The sequence below is a fragment of the Manacus candei genome, unplaced genomic scaffold (assembly GCF_025592945.1).
Source record: "Manacus candei isolate 608988 ecotype Guabito, Panama unplaced genomic scaffold, ASM2559294v1 h1tg000034l, whole genome shotgun sequence".
Taxonomy (NCBI): domain Eukaryota; kingdom Metazoa; phylum Chordata; class Aves; order Passeriformes; family Pipridae; genus Manacus; species Manacus candei.
The window spans coordinates 4,782,894-4,807,556 of NW_026138082.1; the positions used below are offsets into that span (position 1 = coordinate 4,782,894).

The following is a 24,663-nucleotide window of genomic DNA, read 5'->3' on the forward strand; positions in this document are numbered from 1 at the left end:
CCTGCTGTGATTTTTATAACCATAGCTTGTAATCTAAAAAAAAAAACCCCAAAACTCCAAACCCTACTTTTTGTGTATGAAAAGTTAAACCACTCACAGAATAATGTTGGGATTCACTGAAATGGATAATGTACATAGCACACCCTGAACACATTCCTTGTTTTTCTTATCACCGTGCTGCCTTTGCCACACTGCAGCCTTGGAGTGCAGCAGCTCGCCCGTGGCACGCAGAACCTACGGCCTGGCCAGCTGACCCGGGGCTGAAAGGGCAGCGACTTTTCTTTAATTGTCGGACTTCGCGATGCCTTCAAGCAGACTGGACCCTGCCCGGAGAACGCCGGTTTCCCGCACCCCGCTGTGTGTGGAAGCGCACGGAGCTGTAAAGCGGCCGGGGCCCTCCGGGCACCGCTCCCGGCAGCCGCTCGGTGCCGCCGCTCGGTGCCGCCGCCCGGTGCCCGAGCCGGGAGGAGGGGCACGGCCCCGCCGGGTCGCAGGAAGCGCTGCCGTCACCCGGCCCTGCCCCGCTGCGCCGTCGGCGGGAGGCTGGGCTGCGCCGGGCCGGGGCCGAGCCGCCCCGCTCCGCCTCGGGATCTCCAGAAGGGATGCGACGGCGTACGCCATGAGCTGGCGGTCCAGCTCCCGCGGCGTGGTCCTCACCGCCTACCACCCCAGCGGCGGAGGAGGCGATGCCCCCGGCGGGTGAGTGGGGTTGCGGGGAGCCCGGCGCGGCGGTGGCAGGTGCGGAGGCGGTTCCAGCTGCGCGCCCGCCACGGAGGAGGAGCGGAGCCGGCTCAGCGGAAAGCTGCTACGCGGGAGAAGGTGTTTTCTCCGAGCCCGGGGGCTAAAGGGCTTGCCCGTTTCTGCGCCCTGTCCCGGAGCCTCCCAAACGGATTTTCCTTTTTTTTTCCCCCTTCCTTTCCACCCCTCTCTGTACTAAGCTCTGCACATCGTGGAAACCCCAGGCATTTTGCTGGTCTGCCGAGAGCCGAGTGCAAACAGCAGCTGCAGGCTGTTGTTAAGGTGTTGGTAGATGAGAAGAGCCCCGTGGCCGCCCGAGTGCGTTGTCGGTGCGAAACCCAAACTGTTCCTGGTCGATGCGGTTTTAGGCTCGGAGTGTGGAGCGTCTTGCAGCGGTGAACGCTGCTCCGGGCCCTCGGGGGGCTGGACCCCAGAGTCTTTGGGATCAGGCTGTGGGTAGATTTTCATATAACCTCTTTGCGCTTTACTGCTTTGCATTGTTATTATTTTTTTTTAATGTGATAAACGGGAGGAAGGTGCAGGTTAAGGACGAGGTAAACTTTTTAAAGCATTTGTCATTGAAACTGATAATGGGCAAGAAGACAGTTCCACATACTTGAAGGCTGAGGACCTCCTAGTGCTTCACAGCATGTGTTTGATAGAGGCAGAAGGCACTGCTGGCTTTTCCATAGTAATGGCCAGAGATACTGCTGTGTGAGTTTTGTTTTTGTGGCCCATTCAGTCTTGCCTTTTCCTTGCTGAAAACTGTCAACAAAGGTCCCATTGATGAAGATGGGACTTTTAATAATGCTGAGAAGTCAGCTGAAACTGGGAAGGTATTGAAACTGGCACAATGTTTCCATATGTCCATAGGAAGAGTGTGTGTGATCAAAGGGATTATGGTCTGGTTAAAAGAAGATAGAAGGAGGTACAGCAAGTCGCCCTGCACAAAAGATAACTGATGCAACATGATCTGTCACACCAAGAGTCCACAACAGAAGCAAGGACTGAACTGAGAAATACTGCCTACCCCGTGTTAGAACCACAAAGCTATGCCTCTCTTTTTATTGAGGTGCTTCCTTTTCCATAACTAATGCTATTTATCAACACCACTTTAATTCTGATGGCGTCTTAGCTACATCTACGAGGGCACTGCAAACCTAGTTGTTTCCTACCGAATGTAAAATATGTACTTTTTTGTAAGAAATCACAAAATACGCAAACTCAGTTATTGTTTGTGGTGTTTTTTACCTCCCATAACTCTCCTCAAACTCCCCTTGGAGGAGGAATAAGATAAAAAACGTTTTCCTTGCTCCTTGGGATAACTTCTGACTAAAGATCTGTGTATCTGTAGACTGTTAACATTGGTTCCCCCTTTTGACATGTAGCTGCCTGAATACATGGTTCTAGGCTGTCAGACACTTAGCCCCTAGAGGCCCTGGGTGCATGAGTACAGTCCCGGAGGCCTCTCTGTGTCTTAGAAACTTATTTCCTGTGCTCATGCCACGCTATTAGGAGCAGCATTCTCATGAGATTCCCACCCCTCTGCAGCTGCTTCTGGGGATAGCCTCCTGGGTAAACTGAGATATTGCAGTGCAAGTAATAGTGATCCTTCACCAATTTTTCTGTTTTGGTATTATGGGATGGGGAAGTAAATGTGAAAAGTGGTTTCATTTCTGTAGTTATAGCAAACAAATGTGCATCTTTAAGCTGTGCAGAACAGAGGATTCCCACAGTTAGTTTGCCTGAGTTCCATCACAGCAGTATTACAGTTTTCCAGGCCATGCACATTTGCCACTTAGTTCATTAAACTAAAATCCTAAAGGACACCTCTCCACCTTTCTGCTGTGCCACTTTCCCCTCTAAATTTGGACCTTAGGTCTGTGTCTCTTGTTTTCATTAACCAGGATCTCAACTCTGTGTCCTGATTGATCTGCTCCCTACTGCCTTGCATCCCCAGTGTCTTCCCACTTCTGAAGAGAGAGAAATTGCAAATATTTTCATGAGAGCAGAGAGGGAGGAGAATGACCACTTGTAACTTTTTGGTCTTTCTAAAAGCAAACAAACAAAACTTTCCTGAAACCTTGTAACATTTCTGTGGGATTTCTCACCCCCCACACCCCGTTATTCTAACTCCTTTCCTTCTTCATCAGCATTCCTAAGATGTACAGAGATGCGTGATAATAATAATGTCCAAGCCCATATAATTCTGAAACATATTGTGGAAATAAGTTTTTCCATTTTGCTCTTCACGGTATGTAAGTGCACCAATTCTGCAGTCCAGATTCTGTATTTTATTGCTAATGTCAAATTGAGCTTATTTTGCCTTTTTAAAAAATAACAAAATGAGAGCAACTTTCAATATCTAGGTTAGCATCTCTCCGCTAATTTGAAAACTCTGCAATTTTTAAGAGGAGTCAGAACATTAGGAAGCCAATGTAATATAGTGCCAGCTGTAATGAAGCAGCCCTTTTGGAAAGATTAATAGAGACACTATGTTGAATTATTATTTTCATGGGCATTCAAAACAGTGCATGTTAGAAATTGCTTTGTCTTTGGAGGGTTGGGGAAACATGGGCCTGGTACATGCTGGAAAAAGTGATACATTGGTTGTGCTCCAAACAAAGTGACATCCTAGGAAAGGGCTGTACTTCCTATCCATTTTTTTTCCTTCAGGCATATGAACATATCTTGTTTCATAAGACTTCAAAATTTTACTGATCTAATAGATTGTTGAGCTACTTGTCTCTTCTGGTTTTTTTGGTGCTTTTAAGGCTCAATAAGCCTGTGAAATATTTACTTTTTGGAAAGGCTTAGCTTACCATTGGTTCAGTAGGCTAAAATCTAGAACAGTCTCAATGTGACTACTTCCAAGTTTGTCCATTTAGGATTACCTTAACAGTGGTGATACATAAGATGGCATCAGAGCTGTTGTCTTTGGCAAAGGGAAGATATTGATTGTGGGTGATTTCTGTGGTATACCTAAGTATTTATCTTAAGAACTTTCTCAGAGAAATCAAAAAGGCAGAATACCCAGTATGAAATTCAATTTCAATTGCTCTCTTGTCCATATTGCCTAAGTTTCCTCACTTCCCAGTTTTAACCTGTTAGATACACTAATGCCTTATGGGTTGTCATGCTATTTGCATTTTGGACTAATCTCTTTTTCTTTCTAATATCCATGCACTAACTTTTAAATAAATCCTTCTTGGTCTTCCCATGGAAACATTTGTTGTTGAATGGGCTGTGGAAAGTAAGAGTGAATCAGATAGGTTTCGGTCCAATACCCTGTTTCAATGACTGCCTGTAGGTATATCACCCTCATACATATGAAATCCAAACCCTTATGCATAGGTTTCCAATGCCATTTAGGTTTCTGGGGAGTTTTACCCCTTCTACTCTGGCAGAAAGGACCCCAGGTCCTGTGTCATATTTGCCAGCCGCATATAGGCGTTTCAGGTAACAACAGTCAGTCTTCTCATATGGCTGCGTGGGCTTACCCTTAGGCAATGAAATGCCATCCAGAGAGTCTTCTGTAGGACTGTTTCTGTCCTAAAGAGTGAGCAAATGTGTGTGTATATGCAAATATAAATGTATGTAAAAATTTTTTTTGAATGTGATTGTAAGACTAAGACCAAGCCTGGAGTATTCAATGCATAGGGAATAGGTTATAGCAAAACTACAGGTGAATGTGCATGAGGCAAATAAACTTCTGCTACACAGCATTTTCAAGAGCAAAGCCTAAAATGCAAACTGAGTAATAGATAAATGATTTTAAATGTGTTGGCCGCTGGAGGTTGACTTGATTTTCTCTCCGTACCTCTGTCATATCTGGGATGCTGCTATTTTGTTTTCTCCTGTGGTGCACTAGACTGTCATGTGACAGCTGCCCTGTATCTCTGTTTCCAATGAGTCACTGTGCTTGCTCACCACCAGCCAGCATGTGCGCTTTTGCTGCCACTTCAGTGCACTGTATTAACTTACATTGGAACACCAGTTTGAGTTTTGAAGCTTTGCAAGCCAGTGCCTGTTTAACTTCGTATGCTTCCAAAGGGCCTGTGAATCTTTGTTTTGCTGATGACTTGTTAAGAAAAACTCGCGTGTCACAGAGCCTAGGACACGGCTGCTCCTCCTCAGAGGCTCTGCAATTATATGCACTCTCCCATCTTTGCCTTATTTAAATCTTGCGTTTGGTTTACTGGTACTCACTTGCAAAATGAGAACAATAACTTGAGTTTCCCTGAGATGGAACCCCAGACCAGTTCTAGAAAGAGTTTTGTAACCCTTACGGACACTGTAAGAGAGAAGATTGCTGCCACCCTAGGTCTCCTCTTTTGAGTGACACCTGCTAGGCAGGACCTGCAGCCCCTGAACATCACCATCCAACTTCATTACTGAACTCGCCTCTCTCTGGGAGAAACCATCTGAAGCTTGGATTTGTGTGGCAGTGAAACCAGGTGGTCTCAGTTGGGTTTTGTTGTAAAGAAATGCCCCTTTTTGTGGGTTACTGTGTAAGTCAGTGTAAACAAAAATATTTATTTGTGGGTTACTGTGTAAGTCTGCATAAACAAAAATGTTTATTTTTATATATCTTTGTAAATATGGGCTTTACAGATTTAGTAGTGGTAGCGTCTGTATTTACTTTGGGGATGGCTGACAAGTGAGGGGCATAAAACTGTCTGTGTTTTCTATAGACAGTTGTGGTCTAAATCCCTGACTCGCTTTTTGATCTCCCTGAGTAAGAAACCGGGTGATAGATGTCCTTTGAGCCTGGAAAAATGACAGACTTCTGCTATGAATTGCCCACAATATATGATTTTTTCAAACACTGACCATAATAGACATTACAAATCACACATATAAGTGGAGTTTATTCTTTACTTACCAGAATAATCTGCCTCATTCATTGTTCAAATGTTTGCTCAGTTTAATCTCTGAAGTCTTGATAGTTTGCATCTTAAACCAAGAAGAAATCTAGTGGTAAGCATGAAGTCATGCCTTTTTTCAAGGGCATTTTCCATCTCCATTATTTCAGAAAGAAAAATTCTCATTCATTTCCCCCTCTTTTTCTATGAGTGACTCACTCTTGGAATTAAAAACCAGAGAAATCCAGTATGAAGGACTAAAGCACTGTGAGGGGTACATATAATGCTGTGTACAAGCAGTGAACTCACAAGCTGATTACTCACAACTGCCTTAAGTTGGTGGAGCATTTTGCAATTTCATTTGCAATCTGCTAGTACAGCATGAATTTCAGGTCCCCTGCATCATCACAGCAATTGTTGTTCCTAACCCCTGTAACCTTTCATGATGTCGGTATGGATGGCTCAGCACAGTACCTTCCATGTGTTGCTTTGCCTCTACAAAACCAGAAAGATCTATCTGCAAAGCAAAGATCTATCCCACTACAGCTGACTTTATGAAATCATAGCAGTCTTTTTATCTGCTTTGGGTTTTACATGAGCACAATCTTTATCTGAATGCATTAGAAAAATCTTTTCTGCTTTGGGTTTGCTTGCTTATTTTAGCAGTGTTTATTGTCTGATGCTTACCAACATCCTCAGATAGGGCTGACAGGCAACAAGTCACTAAACTGCTTTATTTAGAATAGCTTTTGTGTCTTTTGTACTTCATGCATGGATAAATACGTGGTATACAGCAGACCCTTAATGTGTTGCTTAGATACTGGTGTATTAATCCCAGTAACTTGATCTACTGTCAGCAAGATGTGATATCTCAACATTTCCTGCTTCCTTGATTCTGGATTCCCATTTCATGGGGTTCCCCATTTCCCAATTTGCACCTTATTTCTTCTATGAATTTATCTTGCTCCTGCCTTCAGTTCTTGCTATATCTATCTCTCTACTCGATTAAAAAGCCCTCCTAGTGCCTGTTACCTATTGTCAACTTGCTGCTCGCTTTTATCTTCATAGGTGGAACAAATAATTCTGTTTGAGCCTTTGTTTCTTCCATCTGAAAATCCTTTTTGTGACACTTTTCTTCATCATTTTCAGCATCTGTCTTTACACTTGTCCTGCTACTTTTCTTCTCCTTCACCCCCCAGCCTGAATTACATGCAGTGCTTCAGTGTCAGTCTCATGAGTGTCACCAACGTAGGTAAAATCACTTCCTTGCTGATAATTACCACCTTAGCCCATTGTATATATTGCAGTAATGCCATCTTGTTTTTCTAAGAATCTAGAACTCCCTTTGAGTTGCATGCCTTTTCTAAGGCCTAAATCTGCTGAAGCTTTGCAGCGCAGTCTTCATTGTGTAGACATGATCTCTGTTTCTTGTGCTTGGACATCCATTTACCATCTGTCAGTATGATGAAACAACATAATTTCAACAAGCCCAGTTCACTAGGTGACTTAGATTATTCTGTGTCATGGGTGTAGATTTGATTTAATGTCCTTCGCTATCAGTGCCAACAGTCTATTAAGTTCTACTTCGGGTCAGGCCCTTAAATAGATACAAAATGAGAATAACTGCTGAATCAGTAGAGCTGCATAGCAGAAAATAGGAAAATCAGGGCTTCCTGTATATAGGCTTTCTTTTTTATTTTAATGACATACAGAGAAGGAGATGTCTAGCTATAAAGAATGTGAAACTTAGAGGCTTTTTGAATATTTTAATTATGGGCTTTCCCTTTTTTGCTTGAGTGTGTACAAATCTAGATGATAACAGAGCATAATACATTATATTACTAGTTGTGCTGTTGTAAACCTGTAGACTTTATATAAAACTGGAATGGAACTGAACTTCTGATGAGCAACGTGCCAGAGGAGCTGTGTAAATCTTAACTCCAGCATTCTCTCTAAGTGTGGCATCAAACAAATAGTTTTTAATTGCTTCTTTAAGTTACTTTTCTTTGATAAGCAGAATTGTTGAACTTGTTTTTCAATAAGACTAATGGCATTTTCAGTCTGCTGATATTGGCCCTTGATTAAAAGTGTTGTAAACTATTATTATTGCCAATATTTTACTCTTGTTTCGTAACTATTACTAGTGAAGCTGGAGATAAAAGCTGTGTTTTAAAAGGTTTTAAAAGGTTACTCACGCGTGTTTGTGTAACATTTGCAGTGCCAGCACTTTTCTCTATTGTTAGTGCTTTTTTCACTAAAGTTACTAAATGTGCACCTTCATTTCATTTTGTTTCTGAAATGCTACTGCTGAACGGAGGCCATAATTTACAGCAAGTGATAACAACAAAGTTACTGCTATGAGCAGGATTGCGGATTCCTGCTGCCCATGGGTCACTGACTGTCAGTCCAGACTCCTCAGTAAATCTACTTAGCCAGGGGAAGAAAAATTCCCTGCTTATAAGTTGAGTACTTCCAATGTGCCAACAGTCTGTTTTGTGAGGGCTGCTGGTTTTGCAGTGAGCTCACCTCCGCCTTGGAGTTGTGATCTCAAGCTAATCATGTTCAGGCAGGGAATTTAAATATTTATAGCAAAATAAATAAAAAAAAAACCCCACAGGGTTTGGGTTTTAGTATTTGGATGTGTAAAAAATAGACAGACTTGCTTTATTTCATAAGAACAATTTTAGAAATCATTTTCTGAGGTGTATTTTTGATGATATCCTGAGCAGCATATGGGATGAGCACTCCTGCATTCCCAAGAAATCTGATGTTATGAACTTATTCTTTGGTTATTGTTTCATTCTAGGTCTCTTGTATTACAGCAGAGTAAAAGCATGCACAGAAATAATTACTTACCTGGTAACACACCTTCCTGTGAGGGTAAGCTGATCAAAATTCCCTCGTTCTGTGACTGTTCCTTGCCCTTCCTGATACAGCATCCCAGTCCTGTTAGCCTAGAAAGGCTTTCTTGATTATTTCATATACTTTATCTGTCATCTTTCTGGGCCGCGCGGGGCCACGCTGCCCTCGCTGGCCGCATGGCGCTGCCACTGGCGGGGATTGTGCCCTCGTGGGAGAGGAGAGGGGGAGCTTTGGAGTGCACAGAGGTTTGCCAGTCCGGTTTGGGGGAGGGGAGGGGTGTCAGGCAGGCCCTGGGGGTCCTCAGACTGGCAGGAGGGTGGGCGGGGCAGTCCTGTATGGAGTGTCGCAGTGCGAGGGAAGATCTGTGGTAACACGATGGGGGGGATGATAAGGTCAGGGTGGATAGTGGGTTCTTCTGGAGGGTTGGGGGATTTTGGCCAGGCTGGGGCCATGGGAGGCACCCGAGCCCCGGGTGGGTGCAGGGACCGAAATGGTTTGTTTTTGGCTCACCTGCGGCTACTGCCCAGGTTTGGTTTGTTTTGGATTTATTTATTGCGTCCTGAAAGGGTGGTCAGGACAAAGGGATGTTCCTGGGTATTTCCCTGGGATTGAGTATGGATGGGTGGCAGAAAAGTAGGGAGTGAAAGGCTTCCGTTTTGGTGGGAAAGAAGCCTGTGTACCCATATGTGGTTGCGAGCTATGCTGGTGTTGGTACATGCCGTCGGTAGGGTCTCCCATGCCACACAGGTCAAAACTGAAGGGTCAGATATAATACGTCCATGGGCAGGATGAGCTCGTTAGCCTTCTGGCAGCCATCCTAGGAGAAGGACAACTCTAATTCCAAACTCAGGCAGATAGAGCTCGCTTAGCCCTGTAAGGCCATCCATCTAAGAGAAGGTCACTCTAATTATACCTACATCCTGAGGACCTCACTGCCACCGTCCAAGCTCGCTCAGCCCTGGCAGATGAACCTTAGGATTAAAGGGTGGGTTCAGTTCCACCCATACTGTGTCTCACCTAAAAAATCCATTGTGCAGGCTCGAAGGTTTTACCCACATTTGTAAAGCCCTGCAGCGACGGGCGAGGGTCGAAATGGCAGGTTAAAGGTGCACTGGGAGCCGCAGATCCAACCCTGCATGCAGGCGGTTCAGGACATTGTTCACTAGAGACTGACCCCGGAGATGACAGTCTCTTTTGCAAGCATTCTGGATGACCAAGCAGCCTTTTTCAAGGAGAGCACTGCTTGCTCCACTTGGAGAGGGGCCTAGATAAGGTGGTCTAACCAAAGCTCATCTCCACCCTCTGCCTGGTTGGTTAACCGCAGGCCAACGGGCATCTTCTTCTAAAGCGGTCACACAAAGATCAAGAGACAAAGGCACAGACCTGCCCCCAAAGGTGTACCCAAATTGCCCCAAATCTTCGTTCACGAAGCCTAGCCATGATGATGATCTTTCTACAACAACCTTCTTTCCTAGGGAGGCTTCTTAGGCCAAAAGATAATAATAAAAATGTGTTAAAATGTTTCCTCTGCAGGGCCCCCAGTATGCTTGGAGGACTTAAAACTGTTTGAGGTGAAGTATTTGAGGAGGAGCAAATGTGAATGTTTTTATCGTAATTAGAAAAATGGTTGAAAAAATAAGAAAGCACCAAAGTAGGAATAGCATTGTTTTCAGCAAATAAATAAATACTTTATCATGTACTCAGTGCCAAAATGCAGCAGAACAGTTGGCTTGTTTTGCTTGATTTAGCATAAGTACAAATCTTCAATTTCCCACTCCTCCAACTCCTTCTTCCGGTTCAGCAGTCCCTAAACCACCTAGGCAGCTTTTATTCTGGCTTTAGGAAGTCAGATATTTTGACTTTGCATCCCTGTTTGAAAAACGGGAAAATACTTAGGATGGTGTGTGAGAATTCTTTGGTCAATGTTTAGCAATATGTGCTTAGTAAAGTACATTGCTCAATTTTCAGTATTTTTAATCAGTTGATTGTTTTTAGCAGATTTATATGTATTTGTGAGAACAGTGGTGGGACTCAAGGCCACTGGTGAAGTATCATCTTTATCAGAAATTCTCTGCCTTTAATAAAATACAACAGCAAGGTCCAGGAGTATACTGTATCCAGAGGAAACAGGGAGCTTTGCCCCAGTTTAAGAAAGTGCAAGATTAGATTTTAGCTGCACATATAAAGCAGAAAGTTCTTATAGGCTTGTAGTAGCCCAGGAATTCATATAATAATTGTGGTTATAGCTGTAGTTATGAGTCTGTGATCCCAAATACAAAGCAAGAGGCTTGGAGCAGTAACCAGAAGCTTTGGGTGCTGAACAGTGAGGAAGCCCTATTGGTGCTGTCACACACACAGCTGTGACTCACTGGCTGGTCACAGTAGGAGACCAGAGCTATGGTTACCACGGGCCAGTGGAAGATGTTTTCTTTCTCAGCAGTTGCTAAGAGGATGAGAGATCTAACAGCTCTGTAGTGTAGCTTCTGGAGCCTCACATCCTGCTTGCCTTTGCCACAGCTAGATAAGGGAACACTAGTAATGGTGTTATTGTTGTGGGAATGGTCATTCTCAACATTTCCAGGCATGGGCTTTAATGTCCCACTAAACTCATTCTGCTGACTTGGCTGTATATCTGCTCACGAGAAGCCTGTATTTCAGGTAGACTTGAGAGGAATATCTTCTTGTTCTGTTGAAAAGAGACAATATTTCATGAAACTTTTTTGTTCCTTTCAGAGTGTCTCCTAAGGCGTGTTCCAAACAGCAGAGGTTTTGATGTGCAGTGACAGTGGGTGCAGGTCATGGCCCTGCTAGGCTGAGATAAGTGTAAGCTGAAAAGAGTGAGGAACACCACTGAAAGTAGAGTTTCTTTTTATCTCTCACACCTTCCTAATGTTTTTCTTGCCCAGGCATTGGCATTTCCAGGCTGACTGAAGTAGACTGAGCTGGATTAAAAAAAAAATCCAACTGAAAGCAATATTTTTTGCAAGTGTTGTTTTCAGGCAGATTAGTTCCATAACTGAGCTCAGCAAGTTACTGCATTAGTGGTGGTGTTGGTATAAGAGGAGTGAAGGAAACACACAGTGAAGGGAGATTTGACAGAAGCCTCTGGCAGCAGCCTACATCTGTGCCAGGTTAATGTAATCATTATGGGGCTGTGATTTGACAAGTTAACTCATTTTTATGAATCCTAGTAGTGGCTATGGCCACATCCTGTGAGAGGCTTATCTGATATCATTTAGCTCCATTGATTCAGTTTTGCTAAAAATATATTTAATGGCTTAACTTTGTACTGACAGGTTTTTAGTCAGTTCAGGTACAGCTTGTCCTTTGATAACCACTCTGAGGCTACCATAAGCTTCATCTCCAGCTTGTTTAGTCCTGACTCATACCATTCAGTGATTCAGTCATGTGCATGGCCTCTACCTGCAAAAGGCAGGCTGTGATGTGAGAGATCCTTAGGATCCAGGTACACTGCACAGCAGGGAACACCTGAACTCCTCTTACAGAACTGCTGATAAGCTGCCTTCCCCTCATGTGTCACCATGCAGCCTGCCTCAGCAAAAGAAACAAAAGCCCAGCTTGGATTCCCTTATACTTTAATGAGGTTAATTAAAGTGCAGTTTCTAAATTATGGTTGTTCGTCCATTGATAAGCTCTTAAAAGCTTGCTGATTTATGCCTTGTTTAAACACACCTTTCTTTGCTCTGAACTTTGCACCAGAGGGATTGCTTTGGTTTCCTTGTGCCCAAGGCAGTACATGAAAACACAATTGGAAATGAGCAGTATAATCAGAACAACTCATATGATTTCCTGTAGGAAACACAATTAACTTTTCGTTTTAGTAATATTTTTTAGTTTAAGAGTAAAAAAATATATGACACTTTACGAATATAAGTAGTTGATAATATTATGTATTAATGAAGATGTCCAAGCATCTGTCCAGCGGCCCAAATTCTGCCTGCCTTCTCCTTTCTGAGAAGGGTATTTACACTGTGGTATTTGTTCTCCTTTGAGGTGAAAGCTAAGAAAGAGACTGTATTTGCTAGAACTTCTTACTGTGGATGGTACATAAAAGAACAAACTAAACCAGAATCTTTTCTCCCATTAAGTAGGAGCTGCTTATGAAAGTTTATGGGAAATGATTAGCTTCATGCTTGAAACCTGGTATTTGGCACTTTTGACTTCAAATTAGAAAACAACTTATGAAGATGTATGATATTAAAAGTTATGTGATGTGTTCCGGTGTTTTGGTTTTTGGGCCTTGCTTGAGTTTTTGAAAAGGTTGTTTAAGAAAGCTTTGTCATCCTGTTTTAGGGGGTGTAAGGAAGACATTAATATTGCTCACTGTCCATTTGGAGAACTATTTTATATAGATCTCAGTAAACACAGACCTCAGTTTACGTTGTTATAATTCCTATTAATTTTAAATATAGGTATGTACTTAATCTCTCTGACATTTGGATTAGGCATATATTCAGTTTTGATTGCATGATTTTGAAGAAGTTGCGAAGTGAGATCCAGTTCATTGCTGAACATGTTTTGTACTTACCCTTTTTTTCTTTTTTCGGATACATTACTCATTTTTTAATTGAACGATACATTTATGCCAGTATATTCTTTGTAACATTGCTGAATGATTTTCTGTCTGGTGTTAAGAAATTTTAGTCACTTACCTGTATTTTAATTTATAACATGATTCTTCTAAAGACTGATGAAATTTATCTGAGTCAAAATATTAGTATGAAGTTAGATTTTTTTTACTCAAGGTGGAAAATCAAAACTGTTCAGGGAAAGATACCCTAAAATCATAAGATGCTTTTACAAGTAGGATAAATGCTTTTTGTACTGTAACCAGTGAGGGAATTGTAGTATTTTAAAGCTTTGATTTTTGTTGTTAACTTTTACTGTGGTTGTGGGGCTTGTTGTGAGCTAGCCAGAGATGATTCTTTGTCCCATTTCAACCTGCTACTGTCACAAGAAGCCATTGTTAGTACTTTAAACAAGGAAATTACTTAAAATAACTCCCAAAGTGCCATGTTATCTTCAAGAGAAGAAGCTTACTGATATGTAAGCTGCTTCCTAGCTGACTTCACCAGCTGTGGAGGTCAGAGTGTAAGTTTCCAAGCCTTCCTCCTGATCCCCAGAATACAATGTATCCCCTACTGACAGCTGTCCACCAGGATCAAAGAGCAGCTTGACAATTTTACCTCAGGACGTCCACCAAAATGGTTTTCAAGCACTGTGAGTCCGTGTGTCATCAAGTCTGCTTCTAACTGCTTGCCATCTGAGAAGGATGTGAGAGTACAGCTACAGTGAGTAGCTGGGACTGTACAGTGAGTCATGGGACTGTCAGCTGTGCCGGGCTGCTAAAAGGAGATACATATACATTTAGTTTCTTAAGGAGGAAGCTTGTGACCTTATGAGCAGAAGAGGATATTGCTTTATATTTTTCCATTGTGAAGGATCCCTCATGCCACAGGTTTAGCTTTCTCAGAGCACTTGCTTTGCATGTTTGTCAGTAAACTGCTGCTGCTAGGCAAGTGGGAGTTTACCTGCTTGTTACCTAAGTGAGCTCTTCATAACACTGAGGAAATTGTTAAAGGTAAGGAGATATGAGCAAGGGATCTTGCATGTTCCTTCAGCTAGGTACACTGAGCTCTGTTGGCCTCTGATTCTCTGGCTTAATAGTTTGGAAGAAGGGCAAGGTGTCTGGCATATCCAGTTATTGGCAGGCTCTTATGTGAATAACTACTGCACAGATGTGACTCTGGACAGTCTGGTTCACTAAAGAATACCTTGTGATAGGGTGCATTAGGATACCTAATGAATTTGGGGATTAAATGGGATTAAGGGAAAGCTAAGGGCCATTCCAAGTCCTCTGTAGAGTTCTGGGAATCCAAGTCTTCTGCTGTGTCCTGATTAATGAGCAATATTCTGTGGGAAGTGGCTTAACGATTCAAAGGGTTGACTGTATTACTTTGAATGTCTGCTGGTGGAAGAAAGTGGAAGAAAGCCTATCTGATGGCTGGAGGTGTAGTGCTGAGGTGATGTGAGATGCTGATGCCATTTTCACGGATGTAAACCCATTGCTATTTCTTCTGAATAAAGAATTATTCTCTGCTGTGACCTCAGAGGGTTGTCATTTGCATTGGGCTGGTGAAATGATTCAGTTGTGCGTTTAGCTGGCTCTGCTCAATGTTATCACATGATCATCTGGTAGTCCTGGTAGCAATTTCCCATTTAATCTCTCCTAGTAAAGAGATACCATTCCATGAATTGGACTGAATGTACAATGGGCTGGCTGCCTTACTGCTTGTACTGTCTTAGAGGGGTCTGCCAGTAAGGATGGGGAGATCCCAGGGTCTGGCACATGATTGTTTTGGGGTGTGGATTTAGGCTACTCTGAGAAGAATGCTCAGAGGGTAGTGTTGGCCTCTTGCAAGGTGGGCTGGCCTGGAGGTGTTTTGCCTGGGGGCATCCCCATGGGACACTGAGCTTGCACTGGTGTGAAGCTTGTGAGAACAGAGAAGGAATTAGAGCCAAAGAGCACTACTTGGGCACTACTGGGGAAGAGGCAGCTTCAGTGTATTACCTCATTGTTTAAAAAGACTGCATATATACTTGGTAATAAAAAGTCATATTTATTCTGAGAGCATTGTACAAACAATTTTAATGGATTTACTTCCAAGTAGGTTGTAATGAAACAGCAAAAAAGGGAAAATTAAGTCCGTTCTTAGAGGGCCCAGTCCATGAAAATATCCCTAAATTTGTCATTGTACCTCCCTGACTTTCAAAGATGAAGAAGATTTGAGCACCTCTGGTGAAAACACTCAACAAGGAGGGTGGAAGCTATAAAGTACACACGCTGGTTTTGCATTTAGAGAACTGAGAATTGAGAAATAGAATTATTTAAGTATATGGACATTTGTTCTTCTTTGAAAGTCTCTTTTTCATCTTTATGTTAAAATGTGTTGTAAATTTCCTGTTACAGAGTTTCTACATCAGTTGCTATTGCTATGTTGACTTTCATTATGTGTTTTAAACCCTTTTCATGCTGACAGGTGTGTGATTCCAGTTCTGTGTCAGTCTGTCAGCACTTTTTTAGTTCTTTATAAATGCAAGACTTCGTCCAGGTGCCTTATTTTGGCAAAGGAATTATTCTTTATCCTCTGAGGTGGAACTGGCTGCTTATATAATCAAATATTTCTTGTATCCAAGTAAACTTTTAAGGTTGCAAGTGTGCATTTTCGGTGGAGACAATATTAAAAAGGAGTTTAATAACTCTGGTAGGAAGGGACTTAACTGTGCCACCCTGCCTGACCTCAGAGGGTGTATTTGTCACCCAACTCGGGCCCAGAGATGTTCAGTCCCTTCATTGCCTCCCCAGCAGTTACGCTATGTACTGGTTCCCTAATTTTTTGTGTGTATTAGAGAGCACTTCAGAGCTGGAAAGTCAGTTGGATCCTGCCCAGCATGGTGAAGTGACATGAGGACAGAGTGGGCAGGTAGAACAACTGGAAAGCTGAGTGGGGCACGATGCAGCTTCTGCCCAAGTTTGCCTCACATCTGGTTCCCTTTGCTATCTACAAATGTCTCTGCTCTCTACACCGAGGTCAGACCCATTCAGACTGCCTTTTGTTCCTCCACTCACCCATGCCCTACCCCTTTCCCCCAAATTGCAGGCTGAGAATACTGTCATAATATGATATTTTTGATTTAATTGAAATGAGAGTTTTCATATATGACTTAATATTGCATGCAGCAACTGTTTTTTATTTCCCTGTGTACATATTATACTCTATAAGAACATATGGTATTCATTTGTAGATGTGTCTCATAATGGGAAGTACAGCTGTCTAGCATGAGGAATTTGGTCCTGTAACTAAAAATCACAGATAGCAATACTCAAGAGTGCATTAACATTGCTCTTGCTCTTCTGTACACTGTTTATGTACATATGGCAAGAGAAAATATGCATTTGTATTTATAGAAGCATCTGCATATGGATTGTGCCTTATTTCAGGCTTTCTGTTACATGCAAAGCATTGTATTTAATTTTCCTTGATTATTACTGGGATCTGTAATCATAGCTACTTAGTGTTACAAGTAAGTGCTATTTTTACCCTGTTTACACAAAGGAATATGTTTGAAGTTGAAGCTGGGGATATAACCACTAGATACACAGGGAAAGTTAAAAGAGTTTTGAGTAAAAACGATATTGCTTTTACTTGAATTTTTTGCTGGCAGTTAACCCTCCACTCAAGTGTTTTGTTTGGGAATGCAGAGTAAGAGTTCTGGCTAACATTAGTGATGCAATAATTTAAAAAAGTCAATATGTTTTATATAACTGATTGATATCTTTCAAAATAGAGTGGTATTTTTTTTTTAGAAAAATAATCATGGGGAACGTTATCAGCTGAAAAACCACAGGGGGCACCTATATGTTAACTTAGAAATTGGTATCTCTCATGTTTGTAAAATGCTAGTAAAGAAAGGGGTGTTGGTTAGGAAAGAAAACAAAGGATATTCCTAAATAATTTCTATGAAGAACTATCAACTAGATAATTTATAAATCTAAAAAAGGGCTTTTTTTTTATATATATACTATCAGTATTTAATATTGAAATCCCAGAATTCTTACAGTCCTTGTCTGCATCCTCTTTGATGAGTGTAATTTAAATTAGAGTTGGTAAGAACTCTTTTGGTCTTCTGTTTCTTTTTTTCTCATTTTACTAGTAGCAGATTTCACTTTCTGACCAATCTTGAACATTTCCTCTTGCCACCTTAATATATGAACAACCAGTTTTGATGAACTGGCTGCCTACGTACCCACACAGAAAGGAGACTGCTTACACCAAAAAGAATCATATCTAAGAGTTAAAGAATAAAAAATCATTTGTGATCAACTAATAATAAAATACATATGAGTTTTTTAGGTTTTATTTTTCTTTTTGAACAGTTGTTTCTGTTAAATGAAACAACTCGGTATTTAATTTGCATGTTTTGTTTACTTTTTCTTAATTTCAGGTATTCATTTCTTGTCTGTTTTCCCCGTTCTTTGGTTTGTATTGTGTTCTCTTTGTTTTCTCCTCTCTTGGAACAAACCAAGACCTCTTTCAAATCCTTTCCATTGAAGTTTTGGTTTTGTATTCACATCCCGATGCTCAGACCTTGTGGACAGGTAGCACAATACTGAACTTGGTAGGCTAGCTTCCAAACTTGCACACAAACATATTGTATATTCAGGTTGGTAGCTGTATATCTATATATTTAATTTGTAAGTGAAGGGACATACCTATGCATAGCAGTACCAGTAAAGCTTTGCAGGAGTCTTGTTTGAAAAAATGGACATTTTTATATCTTTTCTGGTGATGTTGAGAAAACAGAGGTGGTGTCAAAGGGGGAGTGGGAAGGAAATAATCTGTAATCCAGAGCTGCTTTCTGCTTGCTTGGTTACCTACCAATATTTAAAAACTACCAGAAAAATGAGGAGGGAGGTAATATATGAGTGTAATTCTGTTTTATTTAGTGTGTTCCTTGCTTGGTTATAGGGCACTAAATTTTGGAAGTACTCATTAGCATGGCTCATTATAGAGAGTGCTGCAGACAGTTCAGCTGTTGCACCCCAGGAACAGGAATTTCCCAGGAATATTTGCTTGGAAGAGGGAATTTGGTAGGAAAGGAGACGTTGCAAAGACGCACAGCTTTGGCAGTTGCCCTGGAGGGTAAAAAGTAAGAATTGTGACTGGTGCCCTTTTCAGTCTCTTTTCTTTTACTGAGGTGACAGTGGACTCTTTGGCTGCCCCCTTTGTGTGGTGAGACTGTGGGGATGGGTTGTGAAGGAAACAGCTGGATCAGGGCAGATCTGCATTGCCCTCTGCCTCTGCCATGGCACGCTCTGCCTGAATCCTACTAGAGGAATTCCTCAAAGCAGCTTTACCTCATGTGCACAGGCATGTGCACCATTATTGTCTTGGCTCCTCTGACAGTGGGTGAAATTCTAGTGACCACTTTTGAAGCTGGTTGCAAACACCTCCTTGCTTATGCTAAGCATAAACTAAACCCAGATGGTCCATCTCTTGCAGCATCGTTGAGGTCTCCCTCTCTCTATTCCCTTGCCTTTAAGCATCTCTGATGCTTTGCTTCTGAATAGACCTGTATCCCTCAGAATACTTGAGTACTGGCCCACCTTGCACATGCTAGTCTTCTCAGCCCTTTTTGTTTTTGCCTCTCCCTTTCTTGTCCAGCTTCTGTGAGATCACTTTTATCTACTCTGTCTTGCTGAGAATTTGTTGGTGGTTTGTTTGGACAATAAAAACATTTTCCTTATAAAACGTCTTTAGATTCCTGCATGGATTTCCTTGCCTGCTGTTTGGAAATGCTCGTACAAATTAATTTACAATTTATTCTGAGTGTAAGGATTATATTGTAATAAATTGACTATGAATGTGTGCCAGTTTCCTTCAAGCATAAACAAAGTTACTGAATTGTGCTGTAAACCTTATTTTTGCAAGTAACAGGGTTATAGGCCTAACTAATAGGTCCTTTAGCATGGTAAGAACTAATGATTTTAGAGAGCTAATTGCTTTTAAAGACACAAAAGTGACTTGATTATCATTTCATGGCTGTAACTGTACTTTACTAGATGGTCTTGGTATTTGCCAGGATAGTTAAATCGGGCTTTGTTGCCATGCTTATTTTTTCCAGTGTGAAAAGAAAAATAAATTATTTAAATCTTTCCTCTCTATGCCTCTCAATAATGGAATTACAAATACTGTATCTGTTTCACTTCCTGGTTTATTCTCTTTGATATTTGTGGAGCCTGAAGTGATCTCAGACAGGCTTTATTCTCGTCTTTGGGAGAAGATTAGTTCCAGTGGTTCTCTTAGAAGATTACAAAAAAAGTGTACTTTTAAAATGTGTATTATATGCTTGAGTATTTTCCCAATAAGTAGCATGAGGGTGCTTACAGAAAACATATTTCCCATAGAATTTTGTCACTGATATGAAGTAGAGAATGAAAGAATCAAAACTGCAAAGGAAAACATCTGTGCCCATGTGAAGCCAGGTGATGTAGGAGGCATTTGGAAGCGATGAGAAAGGTCGATCATGGGACAGAGCCAAAAAAGTGACAAAGGAGATTCAAGTGAGGCCTTTCTTTCCTTATTTTCCTAGCTGTAGGCATTTTTTTTTAAACTATAGCTTTAAACAAAATTAGGCTTGAACATACTGGAGTTTGGAAATTGCCTTGTGGTTTTCATTCAGTGGTACTCGAGGTTCTGTAAGCTTTTCCGGTTCTTCCAAAGGTCTGCACAGCTTGCAAACCTGTTCTGACATGTTGCCACTCTTGTGATTTTACCTGTACAGGCCACCCACATTCCCTTGTCCCCTTGTTTTCTCCTCTGGTGGATTTTGCTCTCTCAGGAATAGCTGTTTCTCTTTCTGGAGTGTTAGATTTTGAACAGCAGTTGATGCATATGGGCAAAAAAATAACATTGTGAATTCAAAACCTTTGAGACTCTTCATTCAAATGGTATGAAAGTTTAGCTAAATTGTGATAATTTTATTGCAAGTCTGATAATATGTTTTGTTGTGATGTTTTGGAATTCTAAAAAACTTCCAAATCTGAGTCCATGAGACTTACCTTTTACTAAAAGAAATAAGCAGGCTTTTGTATTCTATGGTTGGAGAATAAAGCTAAATATGGTTGGAGAATAAAGCTAAAAGCATGCATTGAGTCGAACAGCTTGGATGCTGGAATGCAGCAGTCCCCCCACAAATGAGGAAACAAAACTGCTGTAATCATTTTGTGGTGGATGAGCTTTATGGCTGCAGATGTCAATCCTGAATTCTTTCTCACTTTGTGTGGAGTGGAACAAGGTCACGTTTTTCCTGAAACAGCCTGGGATGGCATATCAAATAACTCTTTTGGCAACCATTCATATATGTATATGTTACAGTTCTAATGCCTCTTTTGATAATAAATCATTTCACATCATCAATTATGCACGGGGGGGCCAGTGATCTATATGCTCATTTAAGATAGGGTGTGTATATGTCCGTGTACCATAATTATAAAGTATCTAACCAGAAATAGAAAATAGGTAGAGTCTAAATGGCTGTGTAGGAACATCAGGTCCTACTAAAGGAAATGTCATGAAATATTTTAATCTTCTTAGAAGTGCTGCATATAGTTCAGGCAGATTTAGTTTTGGCATCGTATCTGGAATCTTCCATTTCTGGTATAGTGGATTAGAATATTAAGTGTAATAGCCTGTGTCATTGCCACAATTTCCTTCCTGTTTTCTTTAGTGACAGGCTAGGGTTGCAAAATCAAGAATGTGCACTAAAGTAGAAAAAATCTCATATAAATAATAATGAGGATGTGGCTGGAAGCAGTACAGTGTATATATATACTTCTTATAGTCTGGCAACCTTAACTTTGGCCTGTTTTCTGCTTGTTATTTATGGAGGGATTTAAAATGCCAGTTGGTGTGGTTTCTGGGTTTTTTTTTTTTGTTTGTTTTGTTGGGTTTTGGTTTTCTCTGTTGTCTTTTTTGTTGTTGTTTTGTTTCTTAGGTGTTTTGTTTTGCTTTGCTTTGTTATGTTTGTGGTGGTTTTTTTGGCTTTTTTTTGTTTGTTTCATTGTTGGGGTTTTTTTTTTGTTAATCTCCAGAGCAGTTTTGAGCAGGTATTAACAGCAGCTGATGGAATTTTAAAAAAATTCCTAAGAGACCTGATTCTCTTTGCTCAGCCTTTTTTGTGCTCATTTAGAAAGTTTTATACCCTCTCTGCAATCACTTTGTACTCTTTGGAAAGAGAACAGAACTTTGCCTCAGTTTCTACTTCTCTGGCTTTTTGTTGGAGCTTAATGGGGATTTGGGCAAGTTTGATTGCAGTTTATGTTCAGAATGTTCCATAAGGTCACAGAGTAGCCAAAATAAAACGATTTAATTATGGAGAGAAGGAGTGCTAAGTGTCAGTTCACCAAAAATACTGGAAATTCTGTTACATCTTTACTGTTACCTTTACATGTCCTGTATGAGTTGCAGGAGGGTTTGCAGTCACTCATGGAAGGAGTAAATGACACAAAAGGTAGAAAACAGAGAGTTCAGTTGTTGCAATGAGTGACAAGTTTTAGGAGCTAGAATGAAGAGCAGCAATACAAGCCCACACTGAAGGTTCTCTAATGCCTTCTGAAAGTTATGAAGCATTTTAAAAGGAGTGAGAAATATTTTTGCATTGTTCTGGATACCAAATGTCCAGACTTGTATCTTCGTGTTGCTCAAGGATTACGTGCTGCTTATGAAAGGTTGTGATACTGGCTTTTGTTTGATGGGAGGATTTAACTATCAGTGAAATAGAAAGAATCTTTTTAATATGTTAAGCCTTGTAAAAAGTTGAAGATGTTTCCATTTAAAAAAATTAATTTATCTTCATTTAGGTAGAGTCACTACTCTGTGGCTTTATGCAAAATTCAGTTATTTTAAGACAACCTGCTTTGATGGGCATATCAATTCCAATTTGATTTTTTTTTTTTTTTTAACAGAAGACTTTGAAAAATGCTCAAAACTTCACTGCAAAATCCTGGATATTGTGTGAAGGGGTGGTGTGACAAAAATTTCTCAAACATCAGGTTGAAACCATTACTATAAGTGATTTGGTAATAAAAATTCCTGATTTAACACAGCCTTAGAATCAAGGCCTTGCATTATCTTTGGGATGCAGCTTTGCCTACAAACCGTGAAAAATCAGGATGCCCTTCTGGTAGACACCATGGCTATAGGAAGGTCTGGCAATTGCTTCCCATGCCAGTGTCCCAGCCAGGAATGGAAAGCTGAAGCCAGGCAACTGCTGTACCCGTTAGATTAGAGCTTTCTTGATTAATTCAGTTAAGAAGTTTTTGCACCTTGCAGTGCTGGTTGGCTTCTTGAAAGAAGGGGAGGGATAGGGGGAGCTTTGGGTTTCGTAGCTTTACTTATTCCCACAGTTCTTGTAGGTCAGCATTCAGGATGAGAAGTGGGACAGGAGACCACACTGTTTCCCTCTTCTTATCTCTTTAGTTGTTTTGATTTAAAAGGACTTAGGAGGTCCTGTATTTATATTTGAGATCACAACATCTCGATGCGATTGCTTGGTAAATAGTTTTCCAAATGAGCCACTGTACTCATAGGCATTTTTTTGTTGTTTCAATCTAGCTAGCCTTTGTACAAACTTAAAATTACTTACACAGATTACTGTATTTGTAACTCCTATGTCAGCAAGACAATTCTGCTTTGAGAGTGCTACTCTATGGCCACAGTGCTGGAGCCTATCACAAACCCTCAACAGCAGAGCTTCCTTTTATCTGCCTTGCAGTATGCTATGGGGTCAGATCTCAATCTTTAACACTCAGTGGTCCAGTGGTGAAAGACTGCAGAGATCTGAGTATTATTCTTGTTTCTGTCACTGATTTACACCATGAGCTTGAACAACATGCTTCACCTCCCTGAGCCAAGTACTCACCCCTTTTTTCCCTCTTCTCACAGTCTTGTTTATGAGATTAACACATCTAACCACATGTTGGTATCGTGCCCAGAATCAATGAGCCTCAGTATCACCTGAGGTATGGCTGCAATAATACTGCTCATTGCTTTTATGTAAATGACCAAACTTAGACTAGCTTTGGGACCAATGACTCCCTTTGCATACGCATTTCAGAAGTTGCTGCTGTAGTGCAGCTATAGTCAGATGTATTTCTGTCATTTTATATAACTCTGGAAGTAAAGTGCTAGTTTATTGGAGAACTGTAGAGTGCATCCGAAGGGGCAGCAGTGCTCAAGACATTGACTGTACTGGAATTCCAATAGCAATGGTTAATGGCTAGGATTTAAAGAAGCCTCTAAGGCCAAACATTATATTTTCAATGTACAGCTTAACGATGTGTAATAGTTCAGTTTGACAAGTAATTATCTCACTTAATGTTGTGGTTTAACCCCAGCCAGCAAACAAGTATTATCACACAACCACTCCCCACCAGGATCATGGGAGAGAGAATTAGAAGGGTAAAGGCTAGAAAACTCATGGGTTGAGATTAAGACAGTTCAATGGGGAAAGAAAAAGCTGTGCATGCAAGCAAAGCAAAACAAGAAATTAATTCACTGCTTCCCATGAACAAGCAGGTGTTCAGCCATCTCCAGGAGAGCAGAGCTCCATCACATGTAATGGTTGGGAAGGGTTTGGGAAGAAAAACACTATCACTCCAAACATCTCCCACTTTTTGCTTCTTTCCCCTCTTTATATACTGAACATGATTTCATGGTATGGAATATTCCATGTATCATGGATATTCCATGGATCAGTTGGAGTTGGCTGTCCTGGCTGTGTCTCCTTCCAACTTCCCATCCACCCATCCTCATCACTGTAGCAATATGAAAAGCAGAAAAGGCCATAACAAAATAAAAATAACAAAGTATCAGTAACAGAACCATTTCTATATTCTCAGTCCTGTGTTCAGCACAAATCCAGAACACAGCCTCATACTAGCCACTGTGAAGAAAATTAACTCTACCCCAAACCCAGCACACTTGCTGATGCAATGCATTTTCTGTACTGTTCTCAGTGTTGGAAATCAGCTGATGCAAATGTTTGGAGAACTCTTAGTCTTGTAGAACATTGAATTAAAGACAATGTTTAAAACCCACATACATTTTGTTTGGCAGCTGTGGAAAAAGGACCATATTTGTTTAGCACCAAAGAGTTTAATCTGAATTGAAGACAGACCCAGTAATTAAGCAGATGGTCTCTTCCCTTGTTGCACTTATGACACTTTTTATAGGTGTGTAAGTTTTTATTCAGGAAAGATCCAGGCCTGAATTTTGAATTCCAAGATTTGCCAAAAGTGGGTAGAAAAAAGGACCCTGTACAGAAATTCCTAAATTGTAGGCTGAAAAGGTGTTTGTCACTCCTCCGTTTCACTTGCGTTTCATCCATTGTTGCATTTGTTTTAAAAGAAGAAGATAACAGATTTTAGAAACTGGTGTCTTTTTGCTTTGGCTCGTACAGTATTTAATAGCTGGACTTTGTCCTTTCCTAGAGTCGATGTGCTCTTCCGCAATCATCCTGCTAGAGGAACTGCACATCTCTTTCAGCAGTGTTAATCTTTTATGTTTGACTCAACAGTGTATTTATATTCCTTAGTTTTTGTGACCATAAATGC

At 41.0% G+C, this 24,663-nt stretch overlaps 1 protein-coding gene across 2 annotated transcripts in view; it reads left to right on the plus strand.

Moving 5' to 3' along the window:
• ARHGAP18 (Rho GTPase activating protein 18) overlaps nt 1–24,663 on the plus strand; it is a 95,675-nt gene that overhangs the window by 28,163 nt on the left and 42,849 nt on the right. Inside the window, exon 1 of one of the 2 annotated variants that reach the window (XM_051792177.1) lies at nt 528–699. The exons of the other annotated variant lie outside the window; for it this stretch is intronic. Coding sequence (XP_051648137.1) covers nt 620–699 — 80 coding nt within the window. The 5' untranslated portion in view covers nt 528–619. Of the gene's footprint in view, nt 1–527; nt 700–24,663 lie in introns of those variants that run through there. 2 annotated transcript variants of the gene reach the window in all.